Genomic DNA, 18783 nt, shown 5'->3' with positions numbered 1-18783 from the left:
GGCTGCCCTTGTCAAAGTCATAAATGGTTTAAATGCCACTGCTGAAAAGGAAGCCTGGCCTTGTTTGTACTATCAGATCTAGCCATGGGGGGGTTATTCTGTAAAAGGCTGGATTCTGTTGCAGTGCCTAGGTGACTGGGTAGTGTTGACTGAGAATGTGTTGAAATGGTTCCAGCAGTACTTGATTGCTTTCCCCAATCAACATAGTAGGGTAAATTCTCCTCGAGAGCAGCCAGTTTCACATAATGACACTTGATCCCAGGGAGAATTCACCAGTGGCCTGACTTAGTTGGCACTGATGCTTTACGCTCTTTCTCTTGCCTTTCAGAAAGATATATGAGATGCATTACAGCAGTGTATTAGAACTCCTTTTTGGCTTTGTTGAAGAGGACTATATTTCTAAAAGTACCAACAATCAGATATTCAGAAACAAAAGACTTTCTTGTGCAGTCAAGATTATTAATAGAGATAAAACACTTGTTCGTACCTGTTAATTTAAAGTCAGACTTCTTTTTAATTTTTTTTTTTAAAAAGAGGCCTGAATTCTGTTTATAAATCTGGAGTGACAGTGCTGACACCAATAGATACATATAGTTGTAAATAACTTAAGAGAAGAATCTGACTCAAACCAGAAGTCACTGAATAACTTTCTGTGGGACTTCAGTTTACATTCATGACCAGTAAGCCTAACAAAGAGACTCCAGTGCTTCTTCCACTACTCACATCCACTCCAGTTCAACCAGTAGTCTGGTATCATTTTAATCCTGTAGAAATTTTCTCTATTCTCTGGCTTCTCAGGCTGTAGTGGGGCTGTGATCTTCAGAGGGACTACAAACCTTAGACCAAAGACCTGAAAAGGGGCTTAGCCACAGATCTTTCTGAATCTCATCAGTGGGAAAACAGATTTCCTTCTCCTCAATATGCCTCTCATCAACAACGTATAGTATCTGAAATTAGCATCCAATGAAATTACCTGCAAATTCTACGATCTGAGATTATCACCAATGTAACTAAATAGGCCAAGCTACAGAGGAAATTTGGATGAACCTTCACGTTTGTAATAGATATGGGTTCTCAGTCATTATAACTTAACAGTCTGTAAAATCAGAATATGATTAACAATCTTTTGTGATCTCAGTTATGGATCTGAGCATGTTCTTATTGCTATCAGCAAGAATGCTTTACTCATCCATCCCACTGACTTCAGTTTTTAGATCTGTATCTTCTCTGACTCACACAAAACATTTTTTTAAACAACTGCACTGAGAAATCACAATTTAAAAAAAAACTAGTTAGGATTGTGTACTGGTTTGGGCTGGGATAGAATTAATTTTCTCCACAGTAGCTTTATGGTGCTGTGTTTTGGACTTGTGCTGAAAACAGCGTTGATAACACAGGGATGTTTTTGTTATGGCTGAGCAGGGCTTACACAGAGTCAAGGCCTTTTCTCCTTCTCACTCCACCCCACCAGCAAGGAGGCTAGGGGTGCACAAGAAGTTGGGAGGGGACACAGCTGGGACAGCTGACCCCAGCTGACCACAGGGATATTCCATACCATATGATGTTGTGCTCAGCACTAAAAGCTGAGGGAACAAGGAGAAAGGGGGGATGTTCAGAGTGATGGGGGAACGTTCGGTTTGTCTTCCCAAGTAACGGTCAAGCGTGATGGAGCCCTGCTTTCCTGGAGATGGCTGAACAGCTGCCTGCCGATGGGAAGCAGTGAATGAATTCCTTGTTTTGCTTTGCTTTACCTATTACTCTGTCTCTGTCTCAACCCATGAGTTTTCTCACTTTTATCCTTCCAGTTCTCTCTCCCATCCTGCTGAGGGGCATAAGCAAGCGGCTGTGCGGGGCTTAGCTGCCTGCCGGGGTTAACCTACAACAGATTTCTGAGTGGCAATAATACCATATCATTTACAACACCAAGCACTTAAAAGCATGAATGGTAAAAACATCAGAATTCATACACTGACTACTCAGGAATATCTCATTTCCATTAGAAAACGGCAAAAGGATGATACTCTAACCAATACTAAGAAACCTATTTTGCAAGGCAAAACTTCATTCTTTGAGAAGGACAAGGACATGGCAGTAACCACAGTATGAGCTAAGAAGAACTAGGACGTGTTTTAGCTGAGTAGAGAAAGAAGGCAGCCATCTCCCACGTATCTGGGACTGGAAGAATCTGCAGGGTCAGGAAATGTGAAGATTTTTATGAGAGGCAACAACTGAAGATGCAAGGTTATGGCCTGAAACGACACCAAGCTGGGTGCGAGTGTCGATCTGCTGGAGGGCAGGAAGGCCCTGCAGAGGGATCTGGACAGGTTAGATAGATGGGCCAAGACCAACGGCATGAGGTTCAACAAGAACAAGTGCCAGGTCTTACGCTTCGGCCACAACAAGCCCATGCAGCGCTACAGGCTGGGGGAAGGGTGGTTAGAGAGCAGCCTGGTGGAAAGAGACTTGGGGGTGCTGATCGACAGCCGGCTAAACATGAGCCAGCAGTGTGCCCAGGTGGCCAAGAAGGCCAATGGCATCCTGGCCTCTATTAGGAATAGTGTAGCCAGCCGGTCTAGGGAAGTGATCATCACTCTGTACTCGGCACTGGTGAGGCCGCACCTTGAATACTGTGTCCAGTTCTGGGCCCCGCACTCCAAGAAAGATGTTGAGGTGTTGGAGCGAATCCAGAGGAGGGCGACCAAGCTGGTGAAGGGTCTGGAGGGTCTGACCCATGAGGAACGGCTGAGGGAGCTGGGGTTGTTTAGCCTGGAGAAGAGGAGGCTCCGAGGTGACCTTATTGCAGTCTACAACTACCTGAAGGGAGGTTGTAGTGAAGTGGGAGTTGGCCTCTTCTCCCAGGCAACTAGTGATAGGACAAGAGGACATAGCCTCAAGCTTCGCCAGGGGAGGTTCAGGTTGAACATTAGGAAGAATTTCTTCTCAGAAAGGGTTATTAGACATCGGAATGGGCTGCCCAGGGAGGTGCTGGAGTCACCATCTCTGGATGTGTTTAAGAAAAGACTGGACATGGCACTTAGTGCCATGGTCTAGTTGACAGGGTGGTGTCAGGGCAATGGTTGGACTCGATGATCCCTGAGGTCTCTTCCAACCTGATTGATTCTGTGATTCTGTGATTCTGTGATCCTGCAAAATTACATGACAAATGGCTATTCTCCACAATGACTGAGAAAGGTGCAATAGGGAGAGCTTGTGGGAGGAGATGATGAAATTTGCTTCAGCCATGAGGAGCTCACTGAGGTGGTGACCAGACATTGCCAAGACGACATCAGTTTGTGTTTTCAGTTTGAATGGAAATGGTCTGGATCAGAAATAGGCTTGTGAATTTCAGCAGAGAGACAGCAGTTGAATTTGTGCCTTGCAGTCAGTAGGTCAGGTAGGTTAAGGAAGGGAGGGAGTCTCCGAGATCTGTTTGAGGAGAAATCAATGGAGAAATTGGCACGAGCAACGCCAGTGGAATTGCAGCAGGCAGCCCAGCACTGAGTCAGAGATGAACTCCAGGCAGCAAAAGTAAACAGCACTCTCAGTGTGCTTACAGATAAGAGGGAGAAAGGGGGTGAGATGGTAGTTGTGGAGGCAAGCAGGTTCAACGTATGTTTTCAAAGCAGAGAGATTAAACACACACTTTTTTTGAGAGGAGGGAGAAGCCAAGGCAAATGACAATGTACAGAGAGGAGTAGAAAAAGAGGTAAGCAAGCATCAGGGAGAGGAGAAGACAGAATTACTTGTTCCGCTTAATGCTTGCATCCATTTTGCAGATCAAAACTGCACTAATTTGGGAAGCAGTTTATATAATCCATAAAAATGCATTTTATTAGCTCTTTTTTTGCTTTGAATCACTGACTTCTAAAGAAAGAGAACAGCCATAAATGCTATTGTCTCCACAGGCAGCAATTTGGAAATAGAAGATGCATGGTTACATGATAAGTGTGTTTTCTTCATAAAAAATGTTTGCAAATCAGGTTTAAAATAAGGGAAAAATAACTTGAAAACATTCTGCACTTCAGAAAATAATAAAATGTCGTCTTATTTTCCCCTGGTAGGCCACGCAATGCAGATTACTTTATGCAGGAAGCTAAACGGAAGAAGCATAAAGCAGATGCAATGGTGAGAACATTTTCTTTCCAGTTATGTTGCTCCAAATTATTTTTGTAATGCAGTTTCTTCATCAGTGCTGTATTGCTGGGGTAATTATAAAATCTATTATAAGGATGGCTAGGCTTGTTAAATTAAGAAATGTTTATATAATCAAATGTTCATAGCCCAATAAACTATGACTTAACAAATAATGACTTACTGAGATAAAGGCCTGGATAAATAAAACTTACTGTTTATTCCTCTGCTCTAATTAGTAGCTGTAGTAATAGGGGCTGTGTGAGGGATCCACATACCTATCTTCTCAGTTTACCCAGCTGGCTAGGTCCTATAATTGTATCCCCAAATTTGGTCTGGTGGCTGAGGTATTTGTACTGTTTTATAAAGAGCTTCAGCTCTCCAGTGCCAAAAGAATCCTGGTTTCATGGCAGACCTCTCCTAACGTAACCAGAAGCACATGAGAAATCTGTGTAACCCTAAAGGAACACCTTGCACACAAAGGACTGTAGCAAGAAACAAGATTCTTGGCCCTGGCTTTGACTTGTCTAAAAATGTCGCTGGTAACACCCGCTTGAAAAAAGGGAATCTGAGGTTATATGGAGCAGTAGAGAGATGCTTGTCTTTCCAGACAGATGAGTGCAATGAAGTACACAGTGCTCCAGGAGAGCTCCGCTTAGCCATCTCTCAGCTTTCTCCAAGGCTACGTTTGTCCACCACGAATAAGCTAGCCCAGCCTTAAAAACATTAGGCCTCTGGGATGGCAGATGCAATATATCGGGGTGGGACCCTGCATTAATATGGCTATCTTGCAGGTGGGAGTAGCTGCAGTCCTGCCTTGCTCTATCAGACAGGCACTTTGTTGTCACAGCAGCAGGAAAGAAGAAAGGTAGCTCAGAGCTTCTGTTTCTTCACCTCCTTTTTCTTGTCCGTGCAGAATGTAAAAAGGCCAAGGAAGCAGAAGCAGACCCTTAATTTAGGACACTAACACTGAATTTTACACTCTATCTGAGTCTATTAGTGCAAATTTCCATGGTTTATTCAGTTCCCGATTACTCTAAAGTGAGTCTTAAATCAGAAAATATTGTGGAAAAGTACAAATGGTGCATTTTAGTGTGTTGCTTTAAACAGAATGGAAACAATCACTTAATATGCAAAGGAAATTCTTAGCCTGAAGAAGAAAGTTTTTATGGTAGACTCCCAGAAACAGGAGGTGCAAGCATTATTCTCTGCTCTGCCACAAGTTTCCTGAATGAAAGTCACTTAGGCACAGTTTAAATAGCCTCCCATCAGTATTATGTGATTGAAACATCCTTCGCATTCAGCTTCCATATACAGTGGACCGCCACCTTACTTAAACCTTACGTATCACTCTTTGCGAGTACTTCCTCTCCCTCATTGACTGTGTAGGCATCCTGGAGGAATTGCCATATTGCCAAAGTGCCTCCAGACACCTTGAATCACCTTGCTGGGCTCAATACCTCCTACTTTGGCACTGCAATACCTAAGAAGCACTTAGAGTAAGCAGCCTGAAAATTACTCTAAGTCTTTCTGCTCCTTAGTCCCCCATCTGTGAAATTGGGATAATAGCACTTCCACCTGCACAAGAACGCTGGGGAGAGAAATATAATAAAAAGTTTGTGAAGTTCTCCAGTATGATCGCAGTGGGAGTCATATAAGAACCTAAAATAGATTGAAGCCAGTGTGCCATTCCAAAGTTACTATTTAAAATCTTTATCCCTTGGAAAAGAATAAGGTCCATTAACCTTTCACTGTGTGCATCAGATTTCAACCAAATGCATCCAGTCCATTAATGGGCTTTATGTACCACAGGAGTTCTGACTGAAGGAAAGAGAAGTCAGAACAGAGACTTATAGTATGATTCATCTCTAGCCACATCAAAAATGAAATTCTGAGAGCAGATAAGTAGTATGAAGTGTACACATATGAACATTATGTGCACGTTTGCATACACACTGTCATTGAGGACATATATGTATGTGTATCTGTATAAGTACAAAAATACACACAGTCAAAGAAGTACTGAAAATAGGAGAAGAAATGAGGTAAGGAAGAAGGATGGCAGGAGAAGCTGAGGGAGCAGAGCAGCCCCTGAAAGAGGAGGAGGATATAGAAAGCAAATTCCTGACAAGAGAGTGTGGTCAAGCAGTGCTGAAAATGGTAGGGATAAAGAAGACATGAGAACAAAGATGAGCCTTTGAACAAGAGAGAGTTAGTAGTCAAAGCATTATTGCTCATTCTCTTAGTTCATGATAATTATTACTTTTCTTTGTCGAGTGATGAAAAACTACATTTGCAAACATGTGTGAAACCCTTTTTAATGAAAGCTGGAACAAAAGGCCTGATGAGTTTGTGGAATTTCCAGCACTGGAAGATCTTTGACAGAGATCTGTCAGGAATGTCCTAGGCAGAGTTGATCCTTCTTTGGACACAAGAGTGTGGATCAAATAACATCTCGTAGCCTTTTTCATCTCTACTTTCTGTATCTTATGATTTTCACAGATGCACAGGTTTTGATGGGTTTTAGCTTTCTCGTAGGAAAATTTATGAATCTGAAGATGTACCAACTTGCGTGAAGTTTACAATTCATGTTGATAAAATCCCATCAAATGTAACCACATCTTGATGATTACACTATTTCTCTGTGTCCTTATTTTTTCCCTCTAGGTGGAAAAGTTTGGAAAGGCACTGAATTATGCAGAAGCAGCACTGTCGTTTATTGAGTGTGGAAATGCAATGGAACAAGGCCCAATGGAATCTAAATCTCCTTACACAATGTATTCAGAAACAGTTGAACTCATCAGGTAGGAAGGAAGGAGATGACCTCACGAGTTACTCTGTGCAACCATGCTCATCTACATTATCATGTAATTTCCTAGATAAAGTAAAAGAGGAGAAGCAAGGTCCTCCCAAGTGCCTGGTCAGTCGTATGTAATATGTATGTATTATATGTTATTTCTATGGAAATTAAATCAGGAAACTGTGTAGAATGCAAAAAATCCCCAAAGCTTTTCGTATTACTTGAGTTGCAAATTACTTCAAGAGTTTCATGGTATAAGTCCCATGCTACTCAAAGGGCAAAAATAATAATACATAATACCAAAATATTCTCATGGAGTGGTAGTTTGCAAAATGTTACAGCATGTTTAAGACTACAGTTTAACGGTTACCTGAAAGAAGATGTGAACAGTGACAGAAAAATGGACACTCAAGGTCCATTTGGTGTGTATGCTCCTACTGTAGTCAGTGGAGTCCCAAAAGCAGTCCAGCTCACGCTAAAGCTACCCCCTACATTTTGTCACCTTCATGGTTCTCCAAACAGGACAGTCTAGAATTCAGTCCCACCCTCAGTCCCTATGAAGAAAGTTTGTCTCTTAAGTCCCTTCCTCCTTTATAGTTAGTACTAATAGTTAACATTGTGGACAGTGTCGGTGGAGAACACAAAGGTCAAAATCATAGAATCATAGAATCATTTTGGTTGGGAAGGACCTTTAAGATCATCAAGTCCAACCACTAACAAGAGAGCAAGCCCAGCCACAGTAGCAGAGAAAGCTGCACTGTCAGTGACCATGGCATCATTCCTCAGGACAGTCAACCATGCAGCTCACATCAGGACTAAGTTCATAGGAAGTAAAACACTTTAATTTTTAATCATATTCATAATGGAGCAGAGCTTCTAAAACAATTGCATTCTTTTGGACTTAGTGTTGATGTGATGATTTTCTCGCATGTTAACAATTCCATTGGCGTTTTATTCCACTTAGGGCTGTCTTCTCACGCATTTCAGTGGATTGAGGCCAGCTTTCTAACTGGAAGGTTATTAAACAAAATCAATTTTTTTTTTTCAGTAAGAGAATACTACATCCCATCTCTGCAATTCTTCCTCTTTTTTTTTCAAAAGGCAGAAAGCCCTTTCTTTGTCTGCCCTGTCTTTTCTCATGATAGCAAATATATGGTCCTAACTCTGGAAATGAATTTTGCTTGCAGATCCATAGCTTTCAATGATGTGTGTAGCTCTGGTTGTGTTGTAGCGTGAATTGCTGTTGATCTCCCTTGCTGCAGCTTGGAAAAATAAGTGGTTTGCTAGGTATGCCTGTTGAAACGAAATGTTCATACCAAATCTTTGCACAGGTATCAGGATTAAAGTTTGAAAGCAAAGACAAGAAAAAACACAAGCAGCTAATTATGGGGAACAGGTATTTTTCTGGAAGCGAGCCCAGAAGTGCTACGTGTTGTCCTGACCTTGTCCATTGTTCAGATATTCAACTGGAAGCTGAGATTTCCAGAAACTAATTTGCGATTACATAGCACATACATACATTCTTGAAACAGCAGTGCTGCCTCGGTGGATGTTTAATATTTATGGAATTTGAATGTAATGTCATATAAGCAAAAATAGCTCTGAGCCACATGTTCCTCCTCTGCTGTGCTCTGCTTGGAGGAGCAAATCTGGGTAGACACACTCAGAACTGGCAGTGTGAGGGCAGCACCAGCTTCAAGGCAGGCTGTCTGCCTTCAAACGCTGTGAAAACCTTTCTGCATGAACTCTTTGTAACTGGGTCTCCACAGTAGCGGAGGTTATTTCGGTAGGACAGCATCACACCTCCAGCTAGGCTCTCCTCTGGACTGAGGGATGTTCAAGGGAGTTACTGCTGTTTGAAGAGTGCAGGGAGGCACTGTTATTGGCAAACTAGCTCTGAAACACAACCAGATAAGCATATGTATGTTTGGTAACTTGAGCAAATACGCATAAGGGGGCAGATCAAATGACATTGGCCAGCCTAGCTCCCTGATCAGTAATATAAAGTCATCTCAGTTAACTCACATTGGCTTTTTTCCTTTTGCTTAAGGTATGCAGTGAGACTAAAAACCCACTCAGGCCCCAACGCCACACCAGAAGACAAACAGCTGGCAGCATTATGGTTAGTAGATCAAGATTTCCTCAAAAAGCTTGTTTTCTACAGTGAGCCACTTTCTTGACAATCAGATGCTGGACACAGCCAGATAGGATTATGTTGTCTATTGAAATTAAGAGAGTACTTTCTGCTCCAGGAAGGTCCAGCCCTTCTATCACTGTACCAGGTCTGCATTCTGTCTCTGTAAATAAGCAATTCATACGTATTGACTGTGACAGGTCAGCTATGGTACAGCAGCGTAATTAATTTTTAAATTCCTGATGGTTTGTTGTTTTTATGAGTGATGTACTTTTGTACCAATAGCTCGGTAATTTCTTTTGTGGCTGACATTTTAGGCTCAATAATCATAAATTATATTTACATTATATGAAGGGAGATACGGTGCTGGTGATAATTAAGCCTCTTGGAATACCTTCTAAATTGAGATTTCTAGATATATATGCATGCACTTTAGATTCTATAGGATGGTTGCTGATTGCTAATAAAATACTAAAATGTTATTAAAATCAAATCTTAATTTAATACCTATGTAGTTAATACATTAAATACCTATTACATGGTTACTGATTCTCAGTAAGTGGACATTTACAATCAGCAAGTGTGTTTTTAACATCTATTAACCATCTGGTAAAAAATCCAAATTAAATGCATCTTCAGCCTCCATAAATAAGAAGCCCTAATTAATTATTTGTAAAAAAAAAGAACAAAATATTCAGAGATGCAAATTTTTTTCACATGCTCTTTCTTTGTCACTGGTTTACTGTGCCATGGGGAGGAGCGTGGAATGCGTGAATGGCAGTTGCTTTGAAAACACTTAGGTGGGAAAACAACTAAAGATCAGTTAATAAAAAAAATAAAGTCATATTTTGAAGGGTTGCTCAGAAAGAACTGACGGAGTGATTCTGTGCATGAGGAATCACATCCAAATTCACGGAGCCACCACATCTGTTTCAGCAGAAAGGTCAACGCGAAGGAAAGCAGACGGTGCCTTCTCTGGGCCATGAAGAGCAATCCTAACTCACCGTGTGCCAGCCAGCAGATGAGCTGACACCATTCGCATAGGCGCTGTACCTGTGAAGGTGACAGAGGGAGAGCTCGGGTGGCTGCCAGGCCACCGCATCCCCTCGGCTGCTCGCAGCGCCCGCCGGGCGGGCTGCCAGGCACCCGGCGCACCCGGCTCTGCTTCTCCTAAGGAGACACTGTCCTCCAGCGGCCAAAGGCAGAACTTCACCTTCTGCTTTCAGCACAGGAGACAAACCGGTTGAGAAACCCTGGCTGGGATTTATTTTTCATAGAACAGTTTGGGTTGGAAGGGACCTTAAAGATCATCTAGTTCCAATCCCCCTGTAACAGGCAGGGACACCTTTCCACTAAACCAGGTTGCTCAAAGCCTCATCCAGTCTGGCCTTAAACACTGACAGGGAGGGGGCATCCATAGCTTCTCTGGGAAACCTGTTCCAGTGTCTCACTGCCCTCACAGGAAAGAATTTCTTCCTAAGATCTAATCTAAATCTACCCTCTTTTAGTTTAAAACCATTCCCCCTTGTCCTGTCACTACTTGCGCTTGTAAAAAGCCCCTTTCCAGCTTTCCTGTAGGCCCCCTTCAGGTACTGGAAGGCTGCTATGAGGTCTCCCTGGAGCCTTCTCTTCTCCAGGCTGAACAGCCCCAACTCCTTCAGCCTGTCTTCACAGGAGAGGTGCTCCAGCCCTCTCATCATCTTCATGGCCCTCCTCTGGACTCACTCCAAAAGCTCCATGTCCTTCTTCTGTTGGGGGCCCCAGAGCTGGACGGCTGGACGCAGTACTGCAGGTGGGGTCTCACAAGAGCGGAGTAGAGGGGCAGAATCACCTCCCTCAACCTGCTGGCCGCGATGCTTTTGATGCAGCCCAGGATACGGTTGGCCTTCTGGGCTGCAAGCGCACACTGCCGGCTCATGTTGAGCTTCTCATCAACCACCACCCCCAAGTCCTTCTCCTCAGGGCTGCTCTCAATCCATTCTCCAAGAGCAATTTGCTAATTCGAGGGTTTTGCTGAGGTTTGGGCAGCTCCTGGGCGCAGGGATATGGGGAGCGCTCTGTGCTTCCAAACTCAAGGCACCTTCTGGTGCTTCAGGTTGGCTCCGACACTAAATCCTGCTATTAAAAGTAAGGCCTCTGCTGCCAAAGGGAAAGGAAAACACACCAGATTTTTGCTTCGAAAGATTTGTTAATGTGGGGCAATCCCACACTTGCCCATCAAAAAGGTTGCTAGGAAGAGGTGGTGGTGAGTCTTAATTCAGAAAATACCCCAGTGCACCTAAAGCCAATAGCAAAGAAAAGAGTTTGCGTGTCCTGAATGCCAGTCATCAGTTATTGTGATGTATAATTATAGTTAATAGCTATTACTCTCATTTAATTACATAGCATTAAAGATGTGTGGCACTCTGCAGACTAATGAGGAGCAGGAAGGCAGACAGTTCCAGTACAGCACGTTGAGTTTTTCAGCCCGCTGCTGGTTTCTTCCATGGAACAAATCAGGCAGGTGACCTAGGAATAGCCTCCAGCCTCCAACACAATCTCCATTCTGCTTTCCCCCAAAGGAGCTTGGCCAGTGAAATCTGGGCAGGCCCAAGGTTTCCCTGTTCCCCAGGTATCTCCAGCTGCTGGAAGAGACCACTGGGTGTACACAAAATATACCCAGGATGACTCTAGTTCATTATACGGGCTCCAGGATGTTGTAATAAAGTCCCAGGATAAGATACTCCAAAAGGCTGCCTTTGCATTTACAACAAGAAATACAAAAAAAAATGCATATGTTGGGTTCCAGGCCTGTAATGACCTTTTCATGGGAGAGGTCTTTGGATAAGCATGCAGACTTCAAGTCAGAGTCAAGGCCTGGGAACCCAACCCTGCAAACCCTTCTGAGTATGGTTTGTTTAGTATCTCATGGGTAGCATTTGTCTGTGTGGCCTGTCCTGGCTGTAACACCTAGTCTCACTCATGAATCCATGGCAAAGTGTGAAGTACTGTAAACAAATGGTGCTAATAACAGTAAGCAAGGTGCTGTCAGCCTTCCACTGCATGTGAGTTTGAGGATTTAAGATAATTAATTGAGATTACTGTTCAGGGGGCACACTTTACCTTCTGCTCTCCTTTTTTTCTAGTTACCGCTGCCTGGCCCTTCTGTATTGGAGAATGTTTCGACTTAAGAGAGACCATGCGGTCAAGTATTCGAAAGCGCTTATTGAGTATTTCAAGGTGCATTGTTTACTACATGTTTTCAAATCAGTGTGTCATTATAGGAAATACAGGTCCTTACTAAAACAGTAGCTGTGCTGGGCTTAGTTCTTCCCCTATGAAATCAGTGTGAGTTTTGCCATAGGCTCCCATGGCAACATCTGATCCCTAGTCAGTTCTGTTGTCTCCACAAGGGCCCCTCCTTGCAATATACAGGTCACATCCCTTCATGAAGGATGAAAAATTTATTATACTAACAAACAGGTATTTTCAGATCATTCTTCGTCGATCGTCTCGTGCTATCCAGCTCTGTTGTGAACAGGTTTTGCAGATTTTGCTCTAAGAATCCCCTCCAGGATTACACTTCCCGCTAGACTACCTGTGAGTTGAAGACTTTGATCTAGATCTGTCCTCAGCTTCAGGGCTTCCACTTAGCAGCGATTGGTAGGACAGTGCAGCAGGACATGTTCTTACCCAAGGAACTGGCAAACAGCCCATGCTGGCTTCAGTGGGAGATGTACGAAAGCATTGGAGGGCAACCAAACTGCCTGCCATTTACTTGACACAGCACTGCTGGCTTCCCCGTCCTGCTTTGCTTTGCCTGCTACTGCTTCCATTTTCCACTCTCTGCCAGGTCCAAACCCTGGTTATTTTGAATAAGACAGATAGTCATTCAAAGTGGTTTAGTATCTTTTATTTGACAGGCAACCTGTCTCTGGAAAGTATCTCAGGAACAAAACCTTTCAGGTGGAGCCCACGTAGCAGTCAGTCCATCCAGCATTTGATCTACAAACACAGAATTGGCCTTTATCTTTCTAATTAAAAAAAAATAATATGAACATACAAGTGCTTTACGACAAACTGCTTTGAGGAACCTGAACAGCCAGTTGTCTTTGAACACAGGGCCCACTGTTGGGGTTTTTTTTTGCAGAGGGAGGTACCTTGAAATGAAAAACATCCATCCTTTGACATTTTGTTAATAAAAAAATTCAAATACAAGCACGAATGCTCATGACCAGATTCTGAACACATGAAGACAGTGAAGGAAATTGACAGATGCGTTATTGTAAAACTGAAATTGAAGTCACTGTAACTGCTTCTAAAAATTTAGCAATATGTAATTCAACATGTTATGTTTCTCTAACAATGACTTGATTTCAGGGGAAAAAAATATGTGCCTATTACAGCCCTTTATTTTTCTTTACCAGTTCAGAGAATACCTGCATTAAGAACAGGATGGTCAGGCTCTCAACCATGTAAAATGTCTCCTAGTAGCAGACAGAAACTGTTTCACAGCAAACATAAAATGGACTTATACTCTGCTATAGCCAAGATGAGCTTGTTTTTTTGCAGAGCTCCTGCTGATATAATGATAGCGTAGTTTCACATTAGAAAGTATTCTTACCTTTGAAAGTAAAAATGGGGAAAAAAAATTCCATTTACTATAATTTTCAGTGGAAAACAAGCCAATTCTCCACTCATTTCATATTTGGTATCTAAAAGCTTTCAAAACCAAGTGACATTAAATGCTGACTGCATTAAGAACTTCCACATGTATTATCAATCAAAGAAAGATTTTAAACCTTGTCACACACATTTGCAGGGAAAATTAGACACACTTTTCTTTTAGAAAATAAAAAAATTATTATTTAAATCTCCTTTTAAGTATTTTGTTTCCATTATAAAAAAAAAATAATGCAGCAGAGAGTTAAAAAGAAGCCACAGATATTCAGTGGCCAGACACATTTGAGAGCATAAAGAAACCAGAAGAATGGGTAGCAGTAAGCAAAGTGGAATAAGAGATGGTCCCTCACAACATTACTCTCTTTAGAATCCTTGCCCCCACCTCTCTGGTGCAGAACTGAGAGGAAGCTGGAGTAATATAGCTAAAACTTGAGAAAAAACGTGTGGGGAGTTGTACGTAACCAGAGGCTGGTTAAATTTACAGCAGAAGTATCCTTGACTCCACTTCGATTTTCATATTTTCCTGCCTCCAATGCTGTAAGTAAATAACATGTACTTAGTTTCCATTACACTAGAAAGATGGAGGCCAGTAGTTCTGAGACAGATCAGAAAAGAAAAGAGAAAGAAACTATTCTGTAAGAGGAGCAAATGCCGAGGATTCCCAGGCTCGTTCTATTTAGGATGCTAAATGACAATTTTTCATTTTTTTCCTTTCACGCCTTAGCCCTTCCTGCCAAAAAAAAAGAAAACCCATTGAAGGAAGAAACCCCTGTGGGACACTCCAAAGCTTATTTTTCATACCACTTACCTGGGATGTAGAAGGCCCAGTGTCAAAATGCAGGAAGAGTGCCAGGGCACACGCAGCACTGATGTGATCACTGCTAAAATACAGCCAGTGTTGGTGTGCGCATGAAAGATGTGGGAACACAAGAGTCAGTTCAGAGGACACGTCAAAACTGAGAAAACAAATTTTTTGAAGAGAGGCTTGGGAGATGTGTCCAGCTTACTGCAGGACAGGTTAAGAGAGGATGTGATCATTGTGTATATGGAAACAGAGCTGATAATACCAGGTGGCATGCAGTATTGCTGGAGCTGGATCCATTTTCCTAACTGTGAGGCCTGCTAAACATTAGACACAGGACACAGGAGAACAAGGAAGATAAATAGTGTCTTAGGATTTCTACATGACTAGCTATCCTTTAAAAAAAAAAAAAACAAAACAATTTAGGTTCTGATAAAAGCTTCCATGATTGGTGGAAAAGGGAAATTGCAGATTGAGTGTCCTGGAGGATTGCTCCTGACCTTGAAATCTGTGAAGCTCTGAAGCCCCTTGTTTATCATTTTTCCTTCCTAAGGGATGGGAGACCAAGAGTACTACTGTACTGCTGTTAATGCTTGTAACTCCTGCAGCTTGCAACACCTGCAGCGTTGCAGTTAAATGATATCCGTAAACAGATTTCAAGCTGCAGGACTTCACTTGGTCTCCCTCCCTTGGTTGTCAGGAAGGGAGGCTTGTTCCCCAGCACACAATTATCTGGATGTATGGTTTCAGGGGACAGTGCGAGGAGGTCACTTTCCTCTGAAGAATTAGAAACTGGCCATTGCTGAATATGAGGCTGCGGATGGGATGGACCAGAAAAGTTTTGTTTCTTAGACTCCTGTTTTTTACACCCTTTTTTCTCACAGGCCGAGGATCAAATCAACCACTGCATTTGGGAGAGGGAGGAGTTTTTCCACAGGTCAAATGGTCAGGAACCTGCCAGTAAATTCCCACCAGCTCTTGTAGATTAACTGCTAGAATCATTTTAGCTATTCAGTTTCCATTATTGTGGACAACTGAATTTCTCCTGCTCTGTAAATGTAGTGCTTGTGCAAGGTAGCCTCTCTTAAAGCAATGAAATTCTTTAGCCTAAGCACAGTATACTAGTAAGAGTCTTTATGACTGCAGGTATACAAGAGATGACACTAAATGATCTAATGTCCCTTTCTGGGGGATTCTGAGGAACCCTTCAGCTAGAAAAACCACCACTCTACAAGGACAGTCTCTCTGGCCCTGTGAATGCTGGAGGGGCAATCATGAGAGAGATTCTTGAGCCTGATGGTTAAAACACCCACTCGAGCTGAAGGAGCCTCAGATTCATGTTCCTGTGGTCAGCCAGGCTGAGCAGACTTGCACAGTCTCGCAGGTCCTGAGAGAATTACATTTGTCTTTGAGGGCAGGAGAGTGAGAGAAAATCTTTCTAGTTTTCTCTATCAAAAGACAATTCCAGCCTAAACCTCACAAAGAGTCCTGGCACCACTTTCTTCTGAACTCCCAGGATTTCTGTGAAAAGTTTCAGTTTCAACTAAGGTATTTTCCTAATCAGCCCCCATCCCAAGATGTTTAATAGACTGTGATTTGAATCTGTGCTGCAGCACTGCTTCAGTTCATAGTCATATCTAAATTATATGCATTCTAAATTATTTTTTCCTTTACAGAATTCATCAAAAGCTGCCCAGAACCCATCTTCTTGGGGTACCAGTGGAAAGTAAGTACACAGGTCACACAGAAGCTTACATCAGATTGGCAGTCAGAAATTATATTTTCTTACCTGCAGTATGTTCTGGTACTGTCATGTTTTTAATCCCAACACCCTTTTAAATAATTGTATTAACATCTGTTTCCAGGAGCACAGGAACTCCATCCCCCATGTCCCCAAGCCCTTCTCCAGTCAGCTCTGTAGGATCCCAGGGGAGCACAGGGGCCCCTTCCCCATCTCCTATCATCAGCATCCCGCAGCGCATTCATCAGATGGCCGCCAACCACGTCAGCATCACTAACAGCATCCTGCACAGCTATGACTACTGGGAGATGGCTGACAACCTGGCCAAGGAAAACAGAGGTGAGTGAGTCAAGGCAAAGGACTTCCAGAAGACTGTCACATGATTTTGATCAGGAAAATAACTATTTTGACAGGAATCCTGTCTGCAAAGTAGGACTGCGGAGGTGATTTTTTTCTTAGTCTGGTCCTAGTCTGTTCCAAAATGGCCCAAAAAGGCAATTTTTATAGCTGTCTCACTCAGAAGCATCTAATTTTTTTCTTTATTTAGCTGGTCAGGACCGGTTACAGACAGGTCACAGACATAGCTGTGGGTAGCATTCACTGCCATCTGTGTCATTCTGGAGAGAAAGGTTAGTGGGAGGCAAGGCAGCTTCCTGCCTCCTAAAGTCGTGGAGCTGGATGGGATGCGTTTAGCCAGACCACGTCAAAAAGCAGGAGCACCCTTCCTTTCTGCAGAAGGAATGAACAGCCCCCAAGTCCTCCCCCAGTCCGAGCAGACACAGATAGGAACAAGGTGCCTCACTCCCTCTTCGGAGCAAACTTTTCTCAGCTGAACTGGTTTCCATGAGCAAGTGCCTCAGCATCTGACTTGATGATAAAATATTTCTTGGTTTTCAGGCTAATTTATATATTTAAGGCAGGGGCATGAGCAGGATTCAAATCAAAATGAGGACACCTCAGTGTAGGTGTGTATATATGAGTTGGGGGGCTAAATCTCCCATTGCAGTTGTCGGAGCTTTGTTCAACACAAACAGCAGAGTTCAGAGAGCTATTCAGTTCACCCTGAAGGGGAGACAGGGATACAATTCAGTTACCTAACCATAGCTGCCAAATGTCATTTGAGGTATCCTTTCCTTCACTGCCACTCCAGAAGTCTCTTGTACGTTCTGTGTTAGATCTGCCAGTCCAGGCTATATGTATCAACTGCCTGAGAGCATCTCAAATGGGCACTACATGCCTCTAAGCAGGCAGCTGAATTAAGTTCCCACTAGCTAGTTAGCCAAATTCCTCTTTAGGCTGAGTTGACCATGTTGTACAGGCCTCTATTTCTCTGTCATGGTAGCTTAAATATCTAGCATATGTATAGATAGACACTTGGGTGTAGACTTTTTGATTTAGTTGTCCTTCATCTCAAAATAAATCTTACCCAGCATCTGTTTGCTTTATCAAGACTCAATGGAAATTAATGAAAAGCAAAGTTGAAGAACTCACTGTTTTGTTCTTTAAAAAGAAAATTGTTGTGCATCAGCCTGTAACATCATGAACCACAGGGCTTTAAAATTAATCTCAGCATAAACTTTCATTCCCATGAAATGTTCAGCTTGACTCAATTTGCAAGAGAATAAAATCTATTAAAGGGTGACAAGCAGGAAATAAAGCTTCACTCTTCTGATGCTGAACCTTTTTTTTCCCCTGTAGATTTTTTTAACGACTTGGATGCATTGATGGGACCTATCACCTTGCACAGCAGTATGGAGCATTTAGTTCAGTACACCCAACAAGGACTTCACTGGGTGCGGAATAGCACTCACTTGTCATAATGACTGTGTGCCATTCACATGGACAGTATACCTTTCATGGATAATTCAGTTATTCTGGACACTGTGCTACAGAAATAGTCAACCACAGCATTGATCCAAACCAACGTGAATATTTCTTCAATACTGAGCGAAATTCTTCTGAGTGTAGACATGTATGTGTGCATATGTACAATATACAATGATGTCTCTTCAGAATGAATTGTTCTGAACCACTCTCCAAACATTTTCATACACGAGAAATACTAGAAAGAACTGATGGTAATGCACAAAACATACCCTTTCTATTCTTATGTTGAAAAACTCGGAAACCAAAATCTCATGGGTTGACTGAACCAAGTGCAATAAGCACAGATCCCTATTCAGGAAAGCTCTCAATAGATTCTTAACTTTAAGCTTGTACTGAAATCCCATTGACTTCAGCAGAGCTTAAGCACATACACAAGGGCTTTCCTGAACTGGAATGAATGAGGGCAAATCATAGACATGGAGAACTTTTACTGCGAGCACGGACACGTCACAGAAGCTTCAACATTAATATGCCATCTCTCTGTTACTTCCCCACTGGGGCACGCAGAGGAGTTGTGTAGTCCTCCTTAAGTTGGAGAAAGATGGCATTCCTTCATCTGCAATAAGTTTCAACAAATTGCATGCATTTCTTTATCTCCTGTCTTTTTAAATAACTTTACCTCTTGT

The 18783-nt window shown here is 42.5% G+C and overlaps 1 protein-coding gene across 1 annotated transcript in view; it reads left to right on the top strand.

Moving 5' to 3' along the window:
* Positions 1-18090, top strand: part of AFF3 (ALF transcription elongation factor 3) — a 294827-nt gene extending 276737 nt beyond the window's left edge. Inside the window, exons 16-22 of the mRNA XM_068395291.1 lie at positions 4062-4125; positions 6799-6935; positions 8982-9053; positions 12191-12284; positions 16206-16255; positions 16395-16609; positions 17969-18090. Of these exons, the coding sequence (XP_068251392.1) occupies positions 4062-4125; positions 6799-6935; positions 8982-9053; positions 12191-12284; positions 16206-16255; positions 16395-16609; positions 17969-18090 (754 nt within the window). The remainder of the gene's footprint in view (positions 1-4061; positions 4126-6798; positions 6936-8981; positions 9054-12190; positions 12285-16205; positions 16256-16394; positions 16610-17968) is intronic.
* Positions 18091-18783: the final 693 nt, after the last annotated feature.

The sequence above is a fragment of the Nyctibius grandis genome, chromosome 2 (genome assembly GCF_013368605.1).
Source record: "Nyctibius grandis isolate bNycGra1 chromosome 2, bNycGra1.pri, whole genome shotgun sequence".
Taxonomy (NCBI): domain Eukaryota; kingdom Metazoa; phylum Chordata; class Aves; order Nyctibiiformes; family Nyctibiidae; genus Nyctibius; species Nyctibius grandis.
This window is presented reverse-complemented; position numbering and strand designations above follow the sequence as displayed.